The sequence below is a fragment of the Bombus terrestris genome, chromosome 7 (genome assembly GCF_910591885.1).
Source record: "Bombus terrestris chromosome 7, iyBomTerr1.2, whole genome shotgun sequence".
Lineage (NCBI taxonomy): Eukaryota > Metazoa > Arthropoda > Insecta > Hymenoptera > Apidae > Bombus > Bombus terrestris.
In genome coordinates, this window is record NC_063275.1 from 20,572,374 (window position 1) to 20,588,553 (window position 16,180).

Here is a 16,180-nt window from a genome sequence, read left to right on the forward strand (position 1 = left end):
CGAGGCACACGCCATCCTCATTCTTTGTCGGTTATCCTATGCCTTTTGTATAGTATACTTAGTATATATAGTATACTTGGCATATACAGTATACTATATAAGATACTTCGGCATAGCGTACAGTCCAGTCAAATTAGCCTTGAACGCAACAAAAAAAAAAAAAAAAGAGAAAAAAGGAAGGTGCCTGAAATCCCATTGCGCGACCTTACAATAATTATGTTTAGGAATAAATTTCATACGCCTGTCAGTCAAGATTTCTTGCAGAGAATTGATAAATAATCTCGAGATTTAGCGAAAACGACTTATTTGGTTGTGTTTTGGAAACACAAACGACAGAGTCAGCCTGAGAAATATTTTACGCTTACATAATAAATTAAATATCAACATAAAAGTTAGCACAAAATTTACAGATTATAGAATAAATTTAAAAAAAATAATATGTTGTCTTTTTAAGAAATTTTCATCGATATAATTTCTTCCGTGAAGATATTTAATGTTCGAAGCTTATGAAAATATTTATTACGTTATTAAATCAGTTTCAGGTTTATTTTAACAATATACATTTTTCTCATTTCTCTCATGCTGAGGTATAAATTCACTTATTCGTGTCTAAGAAGCTTCAACGATCGAACAAAGTTCTTCGAAACACAAAGGCAAGCGTATGATTCCTTTGTAAATGACGTAATATCAAAAAGTATATTTTCTTCTTCGTTCATCTTCCATTGCATCTCTTTGGCCATATAATGCCATAAAAACGAATGCCAATAAAAGTATAAATATAGTTAACGACAGACTTCTGCTAATAGCTTTTTTATATGTTTCTTGGGCTTCTCCTCTTTCTTATCATTTCAATCCTCAAACGAGGATGAAAACACAATCAATAACAAACTTTCGGCGAACTAGCTTTTCTATATATCTTTTATATTTTCTTATACTCACCTTTATGTTTCTTCTTCATATCGTAATCTCATAGAAAATGAGAAATTTTCTTCATATCTTTTACAATTTAATTCTTCAGAGTTTAGAGAGTAATGGGACAATACATCCTAAATTAACTGTTATAATTTTTATAATTTTTCTCAAATATATTGAAACTTACGATCCCGTTGTAAGTGGAACGGCGCGATTTATATTGAAAATTTAATTTTAATTCTTCAGAGTTTAGAAAGTAATGGGGTAATACATCCCAAATTAACTGTTATAATTTTTATAATTTTTCTCAAATATATTGAAACTTACGATCCCGTTGTAAGTGGAACGGCGCGATTTATATTGAAAATTTAATCTTAATTCTTCAGAGTTTAGAAAGTAAGGGGACAATACATCCTAAATTAACTGTTATAATTTTTATAATTTTTCTCAAATATATTGAAACTTACGATCCCGTTGTAAGTGGAACGGCGCGATTTATATTGAAAATTTAATTTTAATTCTTCAGAGTTTAGAAAGTAATGGGGCAATACATCCCAAATTAACCGTTATAATTTTTATAATTTTTCTCAAATATATTGAAACTTACGATCCCGTTGTAAGTGGAACGGCGCGATTTATATTGAAAATTACATTTAATTTATTTTCTAAAATTTAAGCGCATCATTGTCCGTACATATTGTTACATTATCGCGTTAATTCTCAAAAAAGAAAAATCTTTCTCAAGAGGCTCCATTCTTTTTTTTAATTTCAAATAACCATATATATCCTGCTACAATTACAGATAAATTGCTGTTTATTTATTTCACTCTATTTTGTATCGCTTTCATCCGATATGATTTAGAATAGGCTGCTGCACTTTTGATCCCTCGAATTCACTCAGAACGTCGTATTAAGGTTAAAGGCTTAGGGGAATCCCTACGTGACGTTCTGGTCAACTATTTCTGCCTTCCGTTTCGCTGCGGATGCTATCGACCCTGGACAACTTTTAAACCCCAGATCTTGTACCTTGACCTAATTCTGTCAGACACGTCCCCATATTCTTCGATCAATAGTTCTTCCCCATCTTTACGATCACGTTCGCAAAAGAAACAAACAATTTTTATCAGAAAACTCTTCATTTGCATATTCACAAGCATATATGCTTAATTTGCAATTAACTATAACTTGCATAGACAAGTTAAAGTTAATTCGATAAGACTTTTAATAAATCGTATCACTGTTGCGACAGTTGGAACATGGGCCAGTCACTGTAACGTTGTTTCAGTTTACTTTTTCGAAACAAAGATTTTTTAACAATAAATGTAATAATAATTGAATATTCTTCGATTTGGCAAAATAGAAATTTTCAAGATGACATATACGTATGTATAAGCCAATTTATAGGATTCTAGTCTCATTTATCGTAATCATACTGATAATATCAAATTATTGGCAGTGTAAGGAGAAGTAATTGTAATTAGGCAAATAGGCAATTGCGCTGTGAGTTGTGTTCAAGCGATTACATCAAAGACAGAAGCTGTTATTGACTAAGGGAGTATTCTCCACGTTCCTGGATTAGCGGTAACTTTAATTCTATTTAGGACCTAACATACATAATTGTTTATTTATCTAAAACGCATAAATGAACGAAAAGTCATATAATTATAGAATATTGCAATACTGTTATTCTATATATTATCTTGATTATTAATGTATACAAACTCATGTTTAACTATAAAGATTGTAATGTACAAATGACACTATAAATGCAATCTTTTGTTGATAGAATTCAACGAGTAATTGTTCAATCTCTCGAAAATTGTTACTTACTTACTGAAAACCGTAGGAAAACAGGAAGCAAGATTTCAACGTAAAATTTCCGTGGGAGACTGTTAGGTTTCTAAATTATATACGTAATGCACAGAATGAATCATAAGGAAGTCCAAGAAGTTGCTGTCCTTATCAATTAATGTCCTTACATGCAAGCATTCGTATCTCGATTTCCTTCTCCCCTTTCACTGTTCTCCACTCGTATTTTGTTCACAGTTTCAAACCATCTGTTTCTACTGATGTCACATAGTACATCAATTCTATTCATATTACACAATAGGAAATACGACTATCAAACGAAAAAGAAAAACAGAAAGAAAACACGGAAGATACAGCAATGTTTTAAACAAGCCGAATAAATAATTTCGTTTCTTTAGAATTAAATGAAATACATGTGGAAAGCAAACAATCGTTCAGAATTTTTTACGTACATACTATAAACATTGTTAACGAGTAGATTGGATGTTTAAGCATTTATGGGAAATCTAAAGATGCAAAATACAAAAAATAATGAGATGTTTAAAGTATTATACTCGTTGGAGTACTTAACGAGTACAACAATCTTGGCTCGAGGTTCTTGCTTGTTTCTTCACTTGTGTTTCTAAAAATAAGAATTTGTACAAATATTTATAATCTGACAGTAGTTTTTTAATTTAATAATTTTCATTTCGTTTCTTTAAAATCAAATAGAATGTAGGTGAAGCAATTATTTAGAATTTATGAATACTTATCGATATAAATGTTAACTAATAATTTTAATTCTAAAATTAATTCAAGTCTACTTTCGCAAACAATATGATGTGGCGAAGAGAAAAAGATTTATAAGAATTGAACTTATTGTGTTACGTAATTCTCAAAATAAAAGTACTACCCAAACAAATTTGAATTTGAACACGCGATAAATACGAAATTACGAAACCTTTTCAACGAAACTGAAAGTAACTATTGATATACAAACAGATATGTATGTACCTTTTTACGATAAGCGTTCCACGTCCCATTGACAAAGGTGCATTGACTCTAATCGTAGATGCATTGGCGCAAGGTTGAAGGCCAGCAACTCGAAGAGTCGATTCAACGCAAATTTTAGCCCCATTTTTGGCAGAACAATTGATTTATACCGATGAGAACACTAATCTAATCGTTGCTGTCGACCTATCGTTTGCTCAATGGAATTCGAAAGAATTTGCTGTACGTCAGGTTCTCTTATCCCTTGCGTTGTTTGAAAAATATTAGGCCAACAACATTGAGCCAACGCTAGGAATTCTATTTCCAAGAGCTCTACATCTTCGAAGTCACTGGCACTTATCTGGGTCATTAACACCTCGAAAAAGAAAAGGGGAACTTCTTTTCCCATTGATTTCACTCGTTAGCTCATATTTCTTAAAAAATTAATATCTTATCTTCTTATTAATAGCTTGATTTGTTAATCGGTTAACACACATTTATTTCTAACTCATTATATAGACAAATTTATAACAACTTTAACTGTAGAATTAATTCAAATTTATTCTTCAAAATGGCATAAATTACTTTTAGAAAAAAAAATTTTTTTTAGACAGAGAAATATCATTAGTCTCATGTCTGTTACTTGAATATTTTTTTGTAAAATTCGTATTACAGTTCTTCTTTAAATTTTTGTAGGAAATGAATTCTCTACAAAATATCTTACTTGGAGTTAACAGGTATAATTATATTGCTCGAAATAATCGTGTATAATTGTTCTTTGTTTATTCCTGTCCTTTGTTCTAGTTTCCTTGAGTGTTTTGTACATATTCTGTTATTAGTACGTTACCTAATCGAAATAGTAAACGAAAATAAAATTCATTTTCTTATTTCATATTGAGGAGCGTTAAACCGTTTCCAATTAATTTCTCGCGAAGCAATTCATTGTGAATTGAGTCGTTTGAAAAACTTGGATCAAGGAAAGAATAATAATTTTTATATTCTAAGTAACAAATATATATCAAATATGCGTACGATATATTTTTATAAAACAAAAAGAAACAAGTAGGACCTAAGGAATGTTTAATTTCTTAATCCCCAAAACTTTTTGCATTTTTAACAAGTAAAAGAAAACTTCACTGTAGGTTCATACGTATAATAAATTTGTATTTGTTTAATAAATGTACAACTATTAATTATGTATTCTATGTAACAAAATTCAGAAAATTTACGACACGTATTTTTCAATATGTCCAATTCGTATTTTCCCCAATTATATTTATTTGCTTTAAAAAAGAAAATCCCAAACTCATTCCTATGCAATGATATAATGCTTGTAAACAAAATTAGATCGAGTATCGTTACTTTCCACAAAATAGCATTCACTGTTATATTACTACGTTATTGATAAGAAAAATTTATAACAATCTAGCAGTCTGTAGAAGCAAAGTTACCTTAGATTACATTACTTTTGTCAAAATGAAAGGTTGACATACGTCGCCCATTGAATCTCGAAAGGGTTAAATAAGAAGAAGAAGATCTGTTCATTGACGCAGAGCCAAATCTCCGTCGATTAAACTCATTCATTGCTTCCTAATCGTACAGCGAGTCATCCCCTCGTATTAATACTTCCTTTTTGCATTTTTCCATCGGAAAGTCGGCGAATACGAAACAGTGAAATTGTTTATCGAACTATAGCAAAAGGGCAGAGATGCCCGGCGTCTGCGCGTCGCGACGCGTGCTATGTATAGCCAATGATACGTCTGGTGGCCGGGGCATCGGTTCCTCAGTGCGAATTATATGTTCATTGCAGGCTTGGTCATCGGCCAAGACGTACGGTATTATGTTCGCACCACGAAAAAACGAGCTTGCAGCACATTGAACGATTCATCGGCCTGAAAACTCGAAGGTGCGCATCCAGCTTTTACTCCTTGTTTCTCGTCTCGTCGAATCGGTCGCCATGAGCAAACGAACCCTTTAAAATCCGCGACGGTGTTCACAGTTTCATTTTTCTTTTTCCCGAGCAACATTTTCTTCCGTAAAACAGAAACGTACGAGGGAACTTCTTCAATGTAGATAACTCGGTTGATATCATTTAGAGTCAGTGGATCAGAGACAGATGGATTAGAAACGCGGCAGAAAGAATGCGAATTTGAAGCGCGCGATCTTGAAGACGCAATCGAAGGTGCATGTTCTTCGTCTGTGCTTGCAAGGAATATTCTTCCCGCTGGAATTTGTACCGATAAGAGCGTGTGCGTGTCGCAGTTGCTGTTTACACAAGAAGGTAATTAATTGTGAAATGTGCCCAGTGTCGTCCTTTTCTTTCTTAAACAAACTTTCAAGTGGCCATTGTCTTTTTTCATTGAAACGTATTCTTCTTGAGAAACGGTCGTTTAATGAGAACGAGGAAGCGAATGTTTTCGTAAAAATGAATCTCTAGTGCGTCACATGCCATTGTTATGGTAGATTAATGATCTGGTGCAGTCATGGTGCATAGGGTGGAACGTTAATCGCAAAAGTGCATGGATTCCAGTGTCCTTTCGAAGGCACGTGATCGGCAGATAAATATCGATACGCTTGTTTAAACAAACTGAATTTACTTTAGACAACAACTTTTACAGAGTTCGTAGAATATTGATGCAACGTGATAAAAATTCTAGATAGGTCTGTGATAGCGAGTGAAGTAGCATGAAATTAATTTACGCGGGAAATAAATTAGGAGCATCTATATTAACTTCTTTTCTTTCTTATTCCATAGAAATTATTGGTCTATCCGTGATCGTTTTATTATTGAACGTATCTATTAGTCATTTTTCATAAATCGTTCTTTATAATACAGATATTTGAAATCAACGTTAAAATTCTAACTTCTATTTATGCACGTAATTGTACTTACCATATGAAACGAGTAGAGCTTTTTAATACATCCATATACATATACTGAACCCAGCTAACCACTTCTTTCAACTTTAATCTCGTTATACTCTAGTTACTGTTTTAAGCTTGTTATAGTTCTTAAAAGGGCTGGTAAACACCGTGCTTTTTGGCTTTTAATTAACGATGCAACTCCTCTTCGACGATTTAATTAAAATTTTAAGAAAATAGGAATTATATTTTTAATTACTTTTGGAAAATAATGTCGGTACTTAAAATAATACCAATATAAATTTCAATTTTTTACACGTTCCATGAACAACGACAATGAAAATATCTGGTTGCGAGAATAAACATTCGATTTCCTCGAAATTATCGTCTAAGCTCGTTTAGCAATTATTATCAAGCATGATTTAATTGTCAATAATTATTCTTCCGATTATTTTAATCGCATCCACAATGTTTTCTTTTGGGTTAGACGTTACTTCCGAAGATTAGCACAGCAAATTGCTGCGCTTCCACAGGTTTACTTTCTGTATTTGGGACGCTCGTTAAACAAGTTCTTTGTTAGGCGGTACGGAGGCTATAAATTCACTAGCAAATACGTACAAATGTTAAACGAACTTAATTAACAATGTGAGATACGATCGAATTGTCGTTAAAAAATTCTAACATTTTTTACTCTTTTTCTTTCTTTCTTTCTTATTTTTTCTTTTTTTTTTTTTTTTTTGATAAATTTCTATAAATCGAAATTGTAGGAACCAGGTGAATTAATAAATAGAATTATTTTCGTTAAGAATCTTTCATGTAATTTTGAATAATAAGATACTACTCTCAATATAATATCAGGATTTTCTAACATTTTTGATAGATTAGCAATTGTAAATAATTCCTAGAGAGCAAAACATAACGTACTTTTACGGTTCTGTTAGCATGAAAGCACACATTATTATTTCAGCTTGAATTCCTCTTTTACGGGTTAAGTCACGGATTCGTAAGATTGATGACGTGAAAGAAACAAGATATATCGAATGCGAATACTTAGAATCACGGGAATAATCGATACATGTTTTCAAATACTGAGGAAATATCATGGAAACACAGTGGCTTCTTGTGTCTAAAATTCCATTCACAGAACAACCGTATCAAACTGGAATTCCTTACGTAGAAAAAGATTTGAGAACTTGAAGGGTTTTTGTCATATGTTATTGCTTTCAAAGAATTAATACTTAATGTTAGAAATATTTGAGGAAAGTTAATATTTAATATTACGATACTTTTTAAGAATTAAATTAATCGACATAATTTTATAACGTAAAATCATGACAGATTTCCAGAAAAATTTTAGACAGATTTGACTTTATTATTTTACAAATTATATATTATTTCTTATAAATTTAAAAGGTACTTCGTATTTTTTCGTATCTTAAAATTTTACAAGTTATAAATTGTTCTATTTATTGCCATCGATTTCTATCTGTGGTAATTGATAGTCTATCGCAAAATGTAACCCGGCCGTTCCCCTACGATGACGGTATAATTACGAGGTATAATTTTTACGAACAGTTGTCTGATCACCGTAGGCGTGTACCACTTAAACTACTCAATGTTTTCCTACCTACTCGAATAGATTGCAAGAACCAGAAACGACAGGTTTATAAATACTTAGATATCAACATGTTTTATTTCATATCTTTCAAACGATTAGAGTTTGTATTTCTGGAACGTGAAAAAAAAAGATTAAAATTCATCAACGTAATAATAGTTACGTTATAAAATATAATATCATAAATAAAAAAAAATATATATTATTCTTTCTTCCACTCTTTAATATTCTCTCTGAAACAACTTAGCATTTAAATAACACGTAGATCATTTATTTATAATTCGATTACGGATATTTATGCGTGCACGAAGAACTTTAAGGTGCGAAAATATATAAATTACATATAGTACACGAAAGTACTATAATATTTCATATTGGAGAAAATAAATTTTTGCTTTCGTTTCATTCCTATAATTACGTTCATGAAACTATAAATTTGCACGAACATCCGTAATCTGCTTGTAACGCATGGATTGAAACAAATTTATCTTTCATGTAATCATCGAATCGTACGACTGGTTACGAATGCTACGACAAACGTTAATATCGAAATAACTATAAATATTGAATTAATGATCAATTCTATCGTAATCACTAAGGAACACACATTGAGGAAATCTATTTTTGTTCACCGATCATAGGGAGGAATTGAACAGGTTCTTGGAAAATGACGAAGAGACATATCTCGAAAACGATAAAATCGTTACTGTGGTGTATCAGTGGCGGATTTTGCGCACCGGAGCGTACACCCTCTTTTCCTCCTTCTCCGGCTGAGGGTGAGGGATTGGCAGAGAATGTAGACCTCCGTAACAAACTGTACACCAAGCAGAGAGTATTGATCACGCGATGGTAGCAACGGTAAACTTTAAAGAGGTTGCCTCAGAGATTTCAAATGAAAATTCAATATTCCTCCAACTTTTATTCCCATGGAAAAAATCCTCCTGCTTGAGATCTTTTGAAATGTAATTGAGAGTGAACGGACATTGGTTCATTATACTATTAAGAATCCTAATTTTTGTAATTTCCAAAAGGAAGTATACGTATGCAACGTTGAGAAAGAACGAGTCCAAGACTTTTAAAGATAAACATTTGAAACATGATTGTCAATAAGTCGACATTTGTTTCTGCATTAAGAAATCTGACTTGTGTAGATTATAAAATGAAATATACGTATAGAATGTTAAAAAAAGAAATGAGTCTAAGACTTCGAGGGCTTCTAGTTCTCACGAAAAAGGATAAAAGATATTTAATCAATAGACTTTAGAAGATCAATACTTTTAATGTAAAACGTAATGTGGAACTATTTATGAACCCTCGTTACGTGGATTGTTTGTCCTTCAATGGATTCAAATAAACAGAGTTTTATCGTAATTTACTTTAATTCGAACTAAATTGTCGTAGTAACCTGTAACCCAATGATTCTAATTCAGAGTTAATACTAAGCCACCCCAAGTGCCGAATAAAGCACCATTGCCAACAATAGCAATCAATCACAAGCAGAGGGTTCGCATGAATCATGTAGATTTAAATCTACGCGTGACAAGTAAAGCTATCGTGTGAATAAAATTGAGGAAATTTTAATAACAAAGCTTATTAGTTGCTACGAAGTTCTACAAATAGTAGCATATCAATAACTTGTGTTCTTTCCTGTGCCTCTGTTACAACTTATATCCTGTTTGACATATGCAATACTTTTGTGTCCTCGTTACTTTGTTAAACATCCTAAATTTTCGTTGTCAAATCGAATAATACAGTGATCAAAAATAAATACGCAGATGATGCGATCAGGCTTCTAACATTTTCAATGATATTCTAATCAGGTGATTTGTTTGACTATTGGGATTACAGGGATATTTCACCATATGGTGTAGTAATACGTTAAATACATTAAATGATGGCCATACGTATACGATCGTATACGATGATCATATATGGTATAATAATACATTAACAGAATTAAACAACAGCTACACATGTATACATGATCGTATACGTATTTAGCAACAATTTAGACAAACAAAGAAAATTTGTCCGACATAGTGCATGTATATATGACTTGGAGAAGCGAATTAGAAGACTTATTCTACTTAGAGAAGCGAAATTTCTACACATGATCCTAAGTACAATTAATAATAAATTTTGTTATTCGTGTCTGAAATTTAAAACACTATGAAGTAGCTGGAATTTGGTAAATAGTAGCTGGAAACCCATGACGGGATCAACGTAATTTCCTTTGATACTAGTCGTTTCGAGAATTAAAACGACAACGGATAAGCGAGCAATGAAACGCAAGCGTGAAATGGCGAAAAGTAAACGAGAGTTCTCGTTACATTTGAATTCCATCGATCGAGACTTGCTTTCCTCGAAGCAAAGCGGCTTTCACACGCGATGCGTGTGCGACTCGACAGGTGTAGCGAGAATAACAACAAACGCTTCGCGGTTTACGCATGTTAGGCGCGCTGTTCTCAGGTAAAAACGTGAAATTACCAGGCGTGTGTCACATGTGAAAAAGTCGATCATTTGCAAGATATGTTCGAGCAATAGGCCAACACGCACGTTCGCAAATGAGGTGTATTTTCCCGTCGTATCACGTGCAATTTTGTCTTATGACTCACTGACGCGAAATTGCGGAAATGTCAGACAGCAACGTGCCCGACGTCGAGATCGAAACGAATCTGCTTAGGTGCGATTACATCGATCGCGTTAAACGCATTTGCATTCCGGGTCTCGCTATATCCTTACCGTGTCTGCCTTTTTTTTTTTATTGAATATTCGAAACTCTTGCGAGATAACCATTAATTATAGTCTTTAGCTACGTCAAATCATTGTTATCGGTATATCTTATCAACCAAAATGTATATACAGTGGAACTTAGTTTATATACACGAAACTGTAATAGTATCTGATTATCTGAATTTCAACTTGAGTTCTTATTATTATCTGAACTACCATCGAGCCTTGATTCACTTAACGTCTAACAACAAGATATAAACAGTAGGGGCACGCGTTACGTGACACATTCTTGTGTTCTGTAATTGATACAAGTTTGCAATATTATTATGTATTTGACAGCGAATGTTTCATGGAATCCTCCTACGTGAACATGAACTCCCATTTACTGAACGAAACATCATCAGGTAGTGGAGAGGAATAAATGAACTCGCGTTATACTTGCCCCCCGACAGGTTCATACATATCAACAGAGTTCTATCGTACATAAAAATAACTAAACACCTTTGTACAACAATAAAAATCGAATTCTTTACTTTGCTAAATCGTTAGCCCAGGTCATTATTATCGATATAGGTATTTTAATTAAAATAATCGAAACATTCTCAAGCCAAGATCATGTAGACAAAAATTTTTTAATACGTACACCTAGTAATTAATAATGTGTCTTACCAGTTTACGATCGAGCGATCGTCACTAGAAGATATTCGTCTGTCGTACAACCTTCTGCGTTCGTATTGGTGAAATAGGATATTTTAAACGAATTGCATATTAGTATCAAGGTTGTTACAAATGTATCATAATAGACGGAACAGTTGTGTAATCCTACTCCTTGTCATCTTACTGGAAACACGGTTTCATCGAGCGAGAATATAACTAATGTTGCGAGTTCGTGCTTGATGCGACGATTTAATTTACATCAGTTCGTTGCCACGTAATCTGGTTTTCAGCAATGTTGCGTTACTCATCAATACGTGTGCCTTTCTGCGGCACGTTTAATGTCGATACATTGCAAACTGTTTATGTTCTCGCATCATTGAGGTTTCATAGTGATATAAGCTAGGGATGTCGTGTCTACTAACGTTCAAACAATGCGAATGTATTAATTAGGTTGTATTACAAAATCTGCTTCAAATGTAAGCTCGAAATATCAAATATGGTAAGATGAGACGATAATAGTCGTTACTTTCATATTACATCCAGATACCTTGATGAGCAATTTATATTAAAAGTACAACGTGTTTCTATAAACAATTATTTTTTTATCTCTTCGTTTTCTTCTTCTTCCTTCTAATCATCAGATCTTGACTACTTTTTTCTCCTATTATTGTTGTTGCCATTGTCGTTATTTAAAGTAGCTTGTGATTTATACATATCAATAAAAAAGTTGGAAAATGTCCAATTAGATTATGCGATAGCTTTTCTGCAGGTTGACGGAAATTGCATTTAATGAAATTTGAGAAATTGGACAATACCCAAAGAGTATGATTTGAATTTATTTAAGAGTTTATTAAAAAACGCTTATTTTCAATTTTTTTTTTTTCTTTTGATCAGTATAGAAACCATTTCCTTCTAAGTAAAAGATATTTTTATGATCTTTCAATCGAACATAATTGGTATTAAAAAAATTGTAGGACATTTAAAGGTGAGTATCATTGCGGATATCATCATTTCCTACGTCACTAGAAACTTTTTAACCATCGCTTTATAAATAGATAATGAGGACACGCCAGCCATCAAATATATAGCTAATTGCAGCTGTCATATGACACTTTGTAAATGTTTGAACAGTAATATTTATTAGTTTTCCATGGAAACAAATGCAATTGTTCGTGACCTCATCGCTTTATCGTCATAGGTAGATAATACGGTGCATTTTTAACACTAAAATAATACAATGTATCAGTTATCGGATTTATTGCCCTCTATCAATATTTCCTTCCTTAAAAGATTATAATTCGCATACACTAAAATATAAATCGTACCTTTATCCATGAAAGAAAAATCGAAAGAACATTAAATTTTTCTTTCGAACGATTGATATTCTCAATGAATTGATTAATTATGCTGTAATATCTATAAGTATATTGTGCATAGATTATTATATAATATAACATAATATTTGCATGGCGAATTAAAATAATACAAGCTCAGTATAACATAAGCAATTTAGTGATTACATCTGTTGGAAAACTCTAGCAGATTTTACTTCATTTAACATTTTATATTATAAAAGGCATATGACGCAAATGAAATCACAAATTTGTAATAAAATAGATTAGAAAATAAAAGGAGCGAGGAATATTTCATTTATACCGAGCGCCCTAATGTTTATGATCTGTAGTGTACATTGTATATAACGAATCGTTTAAAAAAAACATACAGTATTTTTCTGTGTAATATAGAATATTTCCTATTTTCAATTATCAAACAATTATCAAAATGACAAGTTTCATATTCCTTGTGTTTTTGCAACTTGACCAAAGAGATTTGACGAAACATGACAATTATGAATTATATTTAGATTATACGTCCATTTTCTTTGCTACAAAAAGACTCTTCTATATTGACTTATATTTAGAGGGAAACATAACCGTATATTCATTTCTTTTCATTTATTACTTTAATTATAATCGCTTACATGTAATATATTTTACGTTGTATATTATAGGTCGATTGTTCTAATCGATTAAAAGTCACGAGTTTATAACAAAGAAATTAATATCTTCGACTATAGAGTCCCAAATGCATAAGGAAATCCGTTTCTCCTAGAATTAAATCCAGTAAAATATTTCCACTAGAATGAAACTTCCCCTACTTTCTAACCACTTTTATGAATAATAGTACAAGAACTTCCCTTCGAAACTGGGTTTCTACCACTTTCTGTCTCTCTTCAGCTTCTCCTTAACTTCCTTTTCCGTCTCTCTCTTTCCTATTACGTGGCGCGATTTTTTCCAGGATTCCCATTAATGATGCTTCGTCTTTTAATGATCGAACAGCAGGAAAAAGGAATATCGGTCAATGAGGTTTATTCCATTCTAACCTCTTACAATGGGACGTCACACGTGTATGACACATTATACACATACCACTACGTGTGCATGTACAAAAGATTAATCACGTGATTCCTTGTAGACAGGATGCTGGTGGTCGCTTTTGAAACCACAAAAGCGCATCGACTTACTGCCAGTCGGTTCATTCTTCGAGTGTATTTCGCGCGGCACGTGTTTTAACAGCGACGCTAGTATCGGTTCTACTAATTGTATGATCTTTGACAGTTACAGAGTTTGATATTTCTTCTATTTCCGAAAAAAGTCTGATATTTATTGTTCTGAAGAAAAAGTCTGATACATTTGTTGTTCTACAAAGAAATCAGTGAGCTGTAGTCGTTTCGTATTTAATTCTTTGATTGAAGTTGGAACTTGTGTTTGATAAACTGTGAGACATCGTTGTTATTGTCACAAGATAGCAGTGTCGTGGTACGCTATGTTGTCGATCTTTAATTGTCAGTTATGTATTTATCAATCGTAAACGTTCTGTGGCGGGAATTTAGTAAAATTACCTGATAATTTGTTAAGTGTATTGTTAAATTTATAGCCTTCTTTGTTATGTAAATCTGTTTTGTGTTTCGAAGTTTGCGCTGAAGAATCTTTAACCCCAGTTTCGATAGTTACACGTAACATTGTACATAAGCAAGGAAGAAACATTTATACATGGAAATGAAATAAATGAATTTAACGAAAAATTTGACAAAGAAGGGTAACTAAGAGTTAATGTAGACTATCTCTATTGGTTTTTTCACACCTGTCTTATGTTTAAGAGTTTTTGATGCACAAAGAAACGTCAATTACAAATTTTGAGCAATTATGTATGAATAAAGAAGAAACGTTTACACGTATGAACTAAATAATCGAAGTTAATAATAAATTTAACAAAAACTGATAATTAAGATTAAATATGGCGTCCTCTATTTGCTATATTATATAAATATTTTTTATATTCGAGATTTCTTGGTACATAAAGAACCACTAATACAAATATTGAGCAATCATGCACGAACAAAATAATTGTTTATGTATGGAAATTAAATAAATGAGTTTAGCAAAGACCTCGATAGAAGTTGACTATTAATAATTGAGCCTTGTCTTTGAAAAATATAAAACAAAAGACTTTTTTCGATCTCCATTTTGAGATATATGTATGATTAATTTTAGCTGCAGCTGAAGGTTTGAAAAATCCCCTATTTCTAAGACATTTTCTGGTTGGGGCCAAATTTAAACTACGTTCGCGAGTTATTAATGATATATGGACCGTTATCGTGTCGCGACTTGATGACATCGGAACTTCTCGACTGTTTCGCGTGTAGTGTGCTGTGGTTTGTCAGCGAATGGATCGTTTCCCTTACGTTCGCGTTCTACAGGAATCACGTAAAAGGAATCGATGCTGATCCGATAAACATGAGATTATTTGGATTTGGGAATAAACAATCGGGCGAGGAAGCGAATGGAGAAGGTGAGGATGGAGTCCAAGAAATTATAGAAATTAAGAATCAGGGTTGAAGAAAGTTCGTTTCGTTTTCAGATAATTATATAATAATTATGTAATAAATTTATATATGCAACATCAAAATAAAGATTATGGAGGTGTTACACGGTATAGAAAATATATTTTCCACTTTGTAATACCGTGTGTTGTATATTTATGATGATAATAGTTATGGCAACAAATTTTGTATACACAAAGTATGAAGAAACTAAGGAAAAAATTATAATTTTCTTTTTAATTTTGTTCAAACGTTGATAAATGTGTATACATTTTTGTAAACGGTATTGTTTATTTCATTTTCTATCATTTGATTAAAAATATTTAATTCTAATTTAAGTTAGCAATTTATGCCTGATTTATAAATTAATTTCTGAATAATTTATAGCCCGCAAAGTAACTTGTGGAGAAAAATTTAATGTTTGAATATTTGATATACATGTTCTTGAATAACAATTTGAATACTTGATATAATTTATAAATTATAGCTTAAAATTCTATATTATATTTTGGAAACTCCAATATGAAATGAATATTAAAGACAATGATATCTGATCTAACGTTCTCTAGGAACGCTAGAGTACCTAATTTTTACCATCATTACTATCACTAATTTTTTCCTATATATACAAATCTAATATAATTAACTCTTAATACACTTTTGTTATAAATCGATTTTCTTAATCATAGCTGTGAAACGTTAACCGTAAAACATATTAAAGAGATAATAATAACGCGACA

At 32.1% G+C, this 16,180-nt stretch overlaps 1 protein-coding gene across 2 annotated transcripts in view; it reads left to right on the top strand.

Annotated features, from left to right (window-relative positions):
- The first annotated feature begins 5,410 nt into the window (after positions 1-5,410).
- Positions 5,411-16,180, top strand: part of LOC100650813 (BTB/POZ domain-containing protein 6-B) — a 33,867-nt gene continuing 23,097 nt past the window's right edge. Inside the window, exons 1-2 of one of the 2 annotated variants that reach the window (XM_048407639.1) lie at positions 5,411-5,596; positions 5,787-5,971. In XM_048407639.1, the coding sequence (XP_048263596.1) occupies positions 5,442-5,596; positions 5,787-5,971 (340 nt within the window). In that variant the 5' untranslated portion in view covers positions 5,411-5,441. Of the gene's footprint in view, positions 5,597-5,786; positions 5,972-15,114; positions 15,410-16,180 lie in introns of those variants that run through there. The other variant, XM_012310610.3, reaches the window with a different exon arrangement.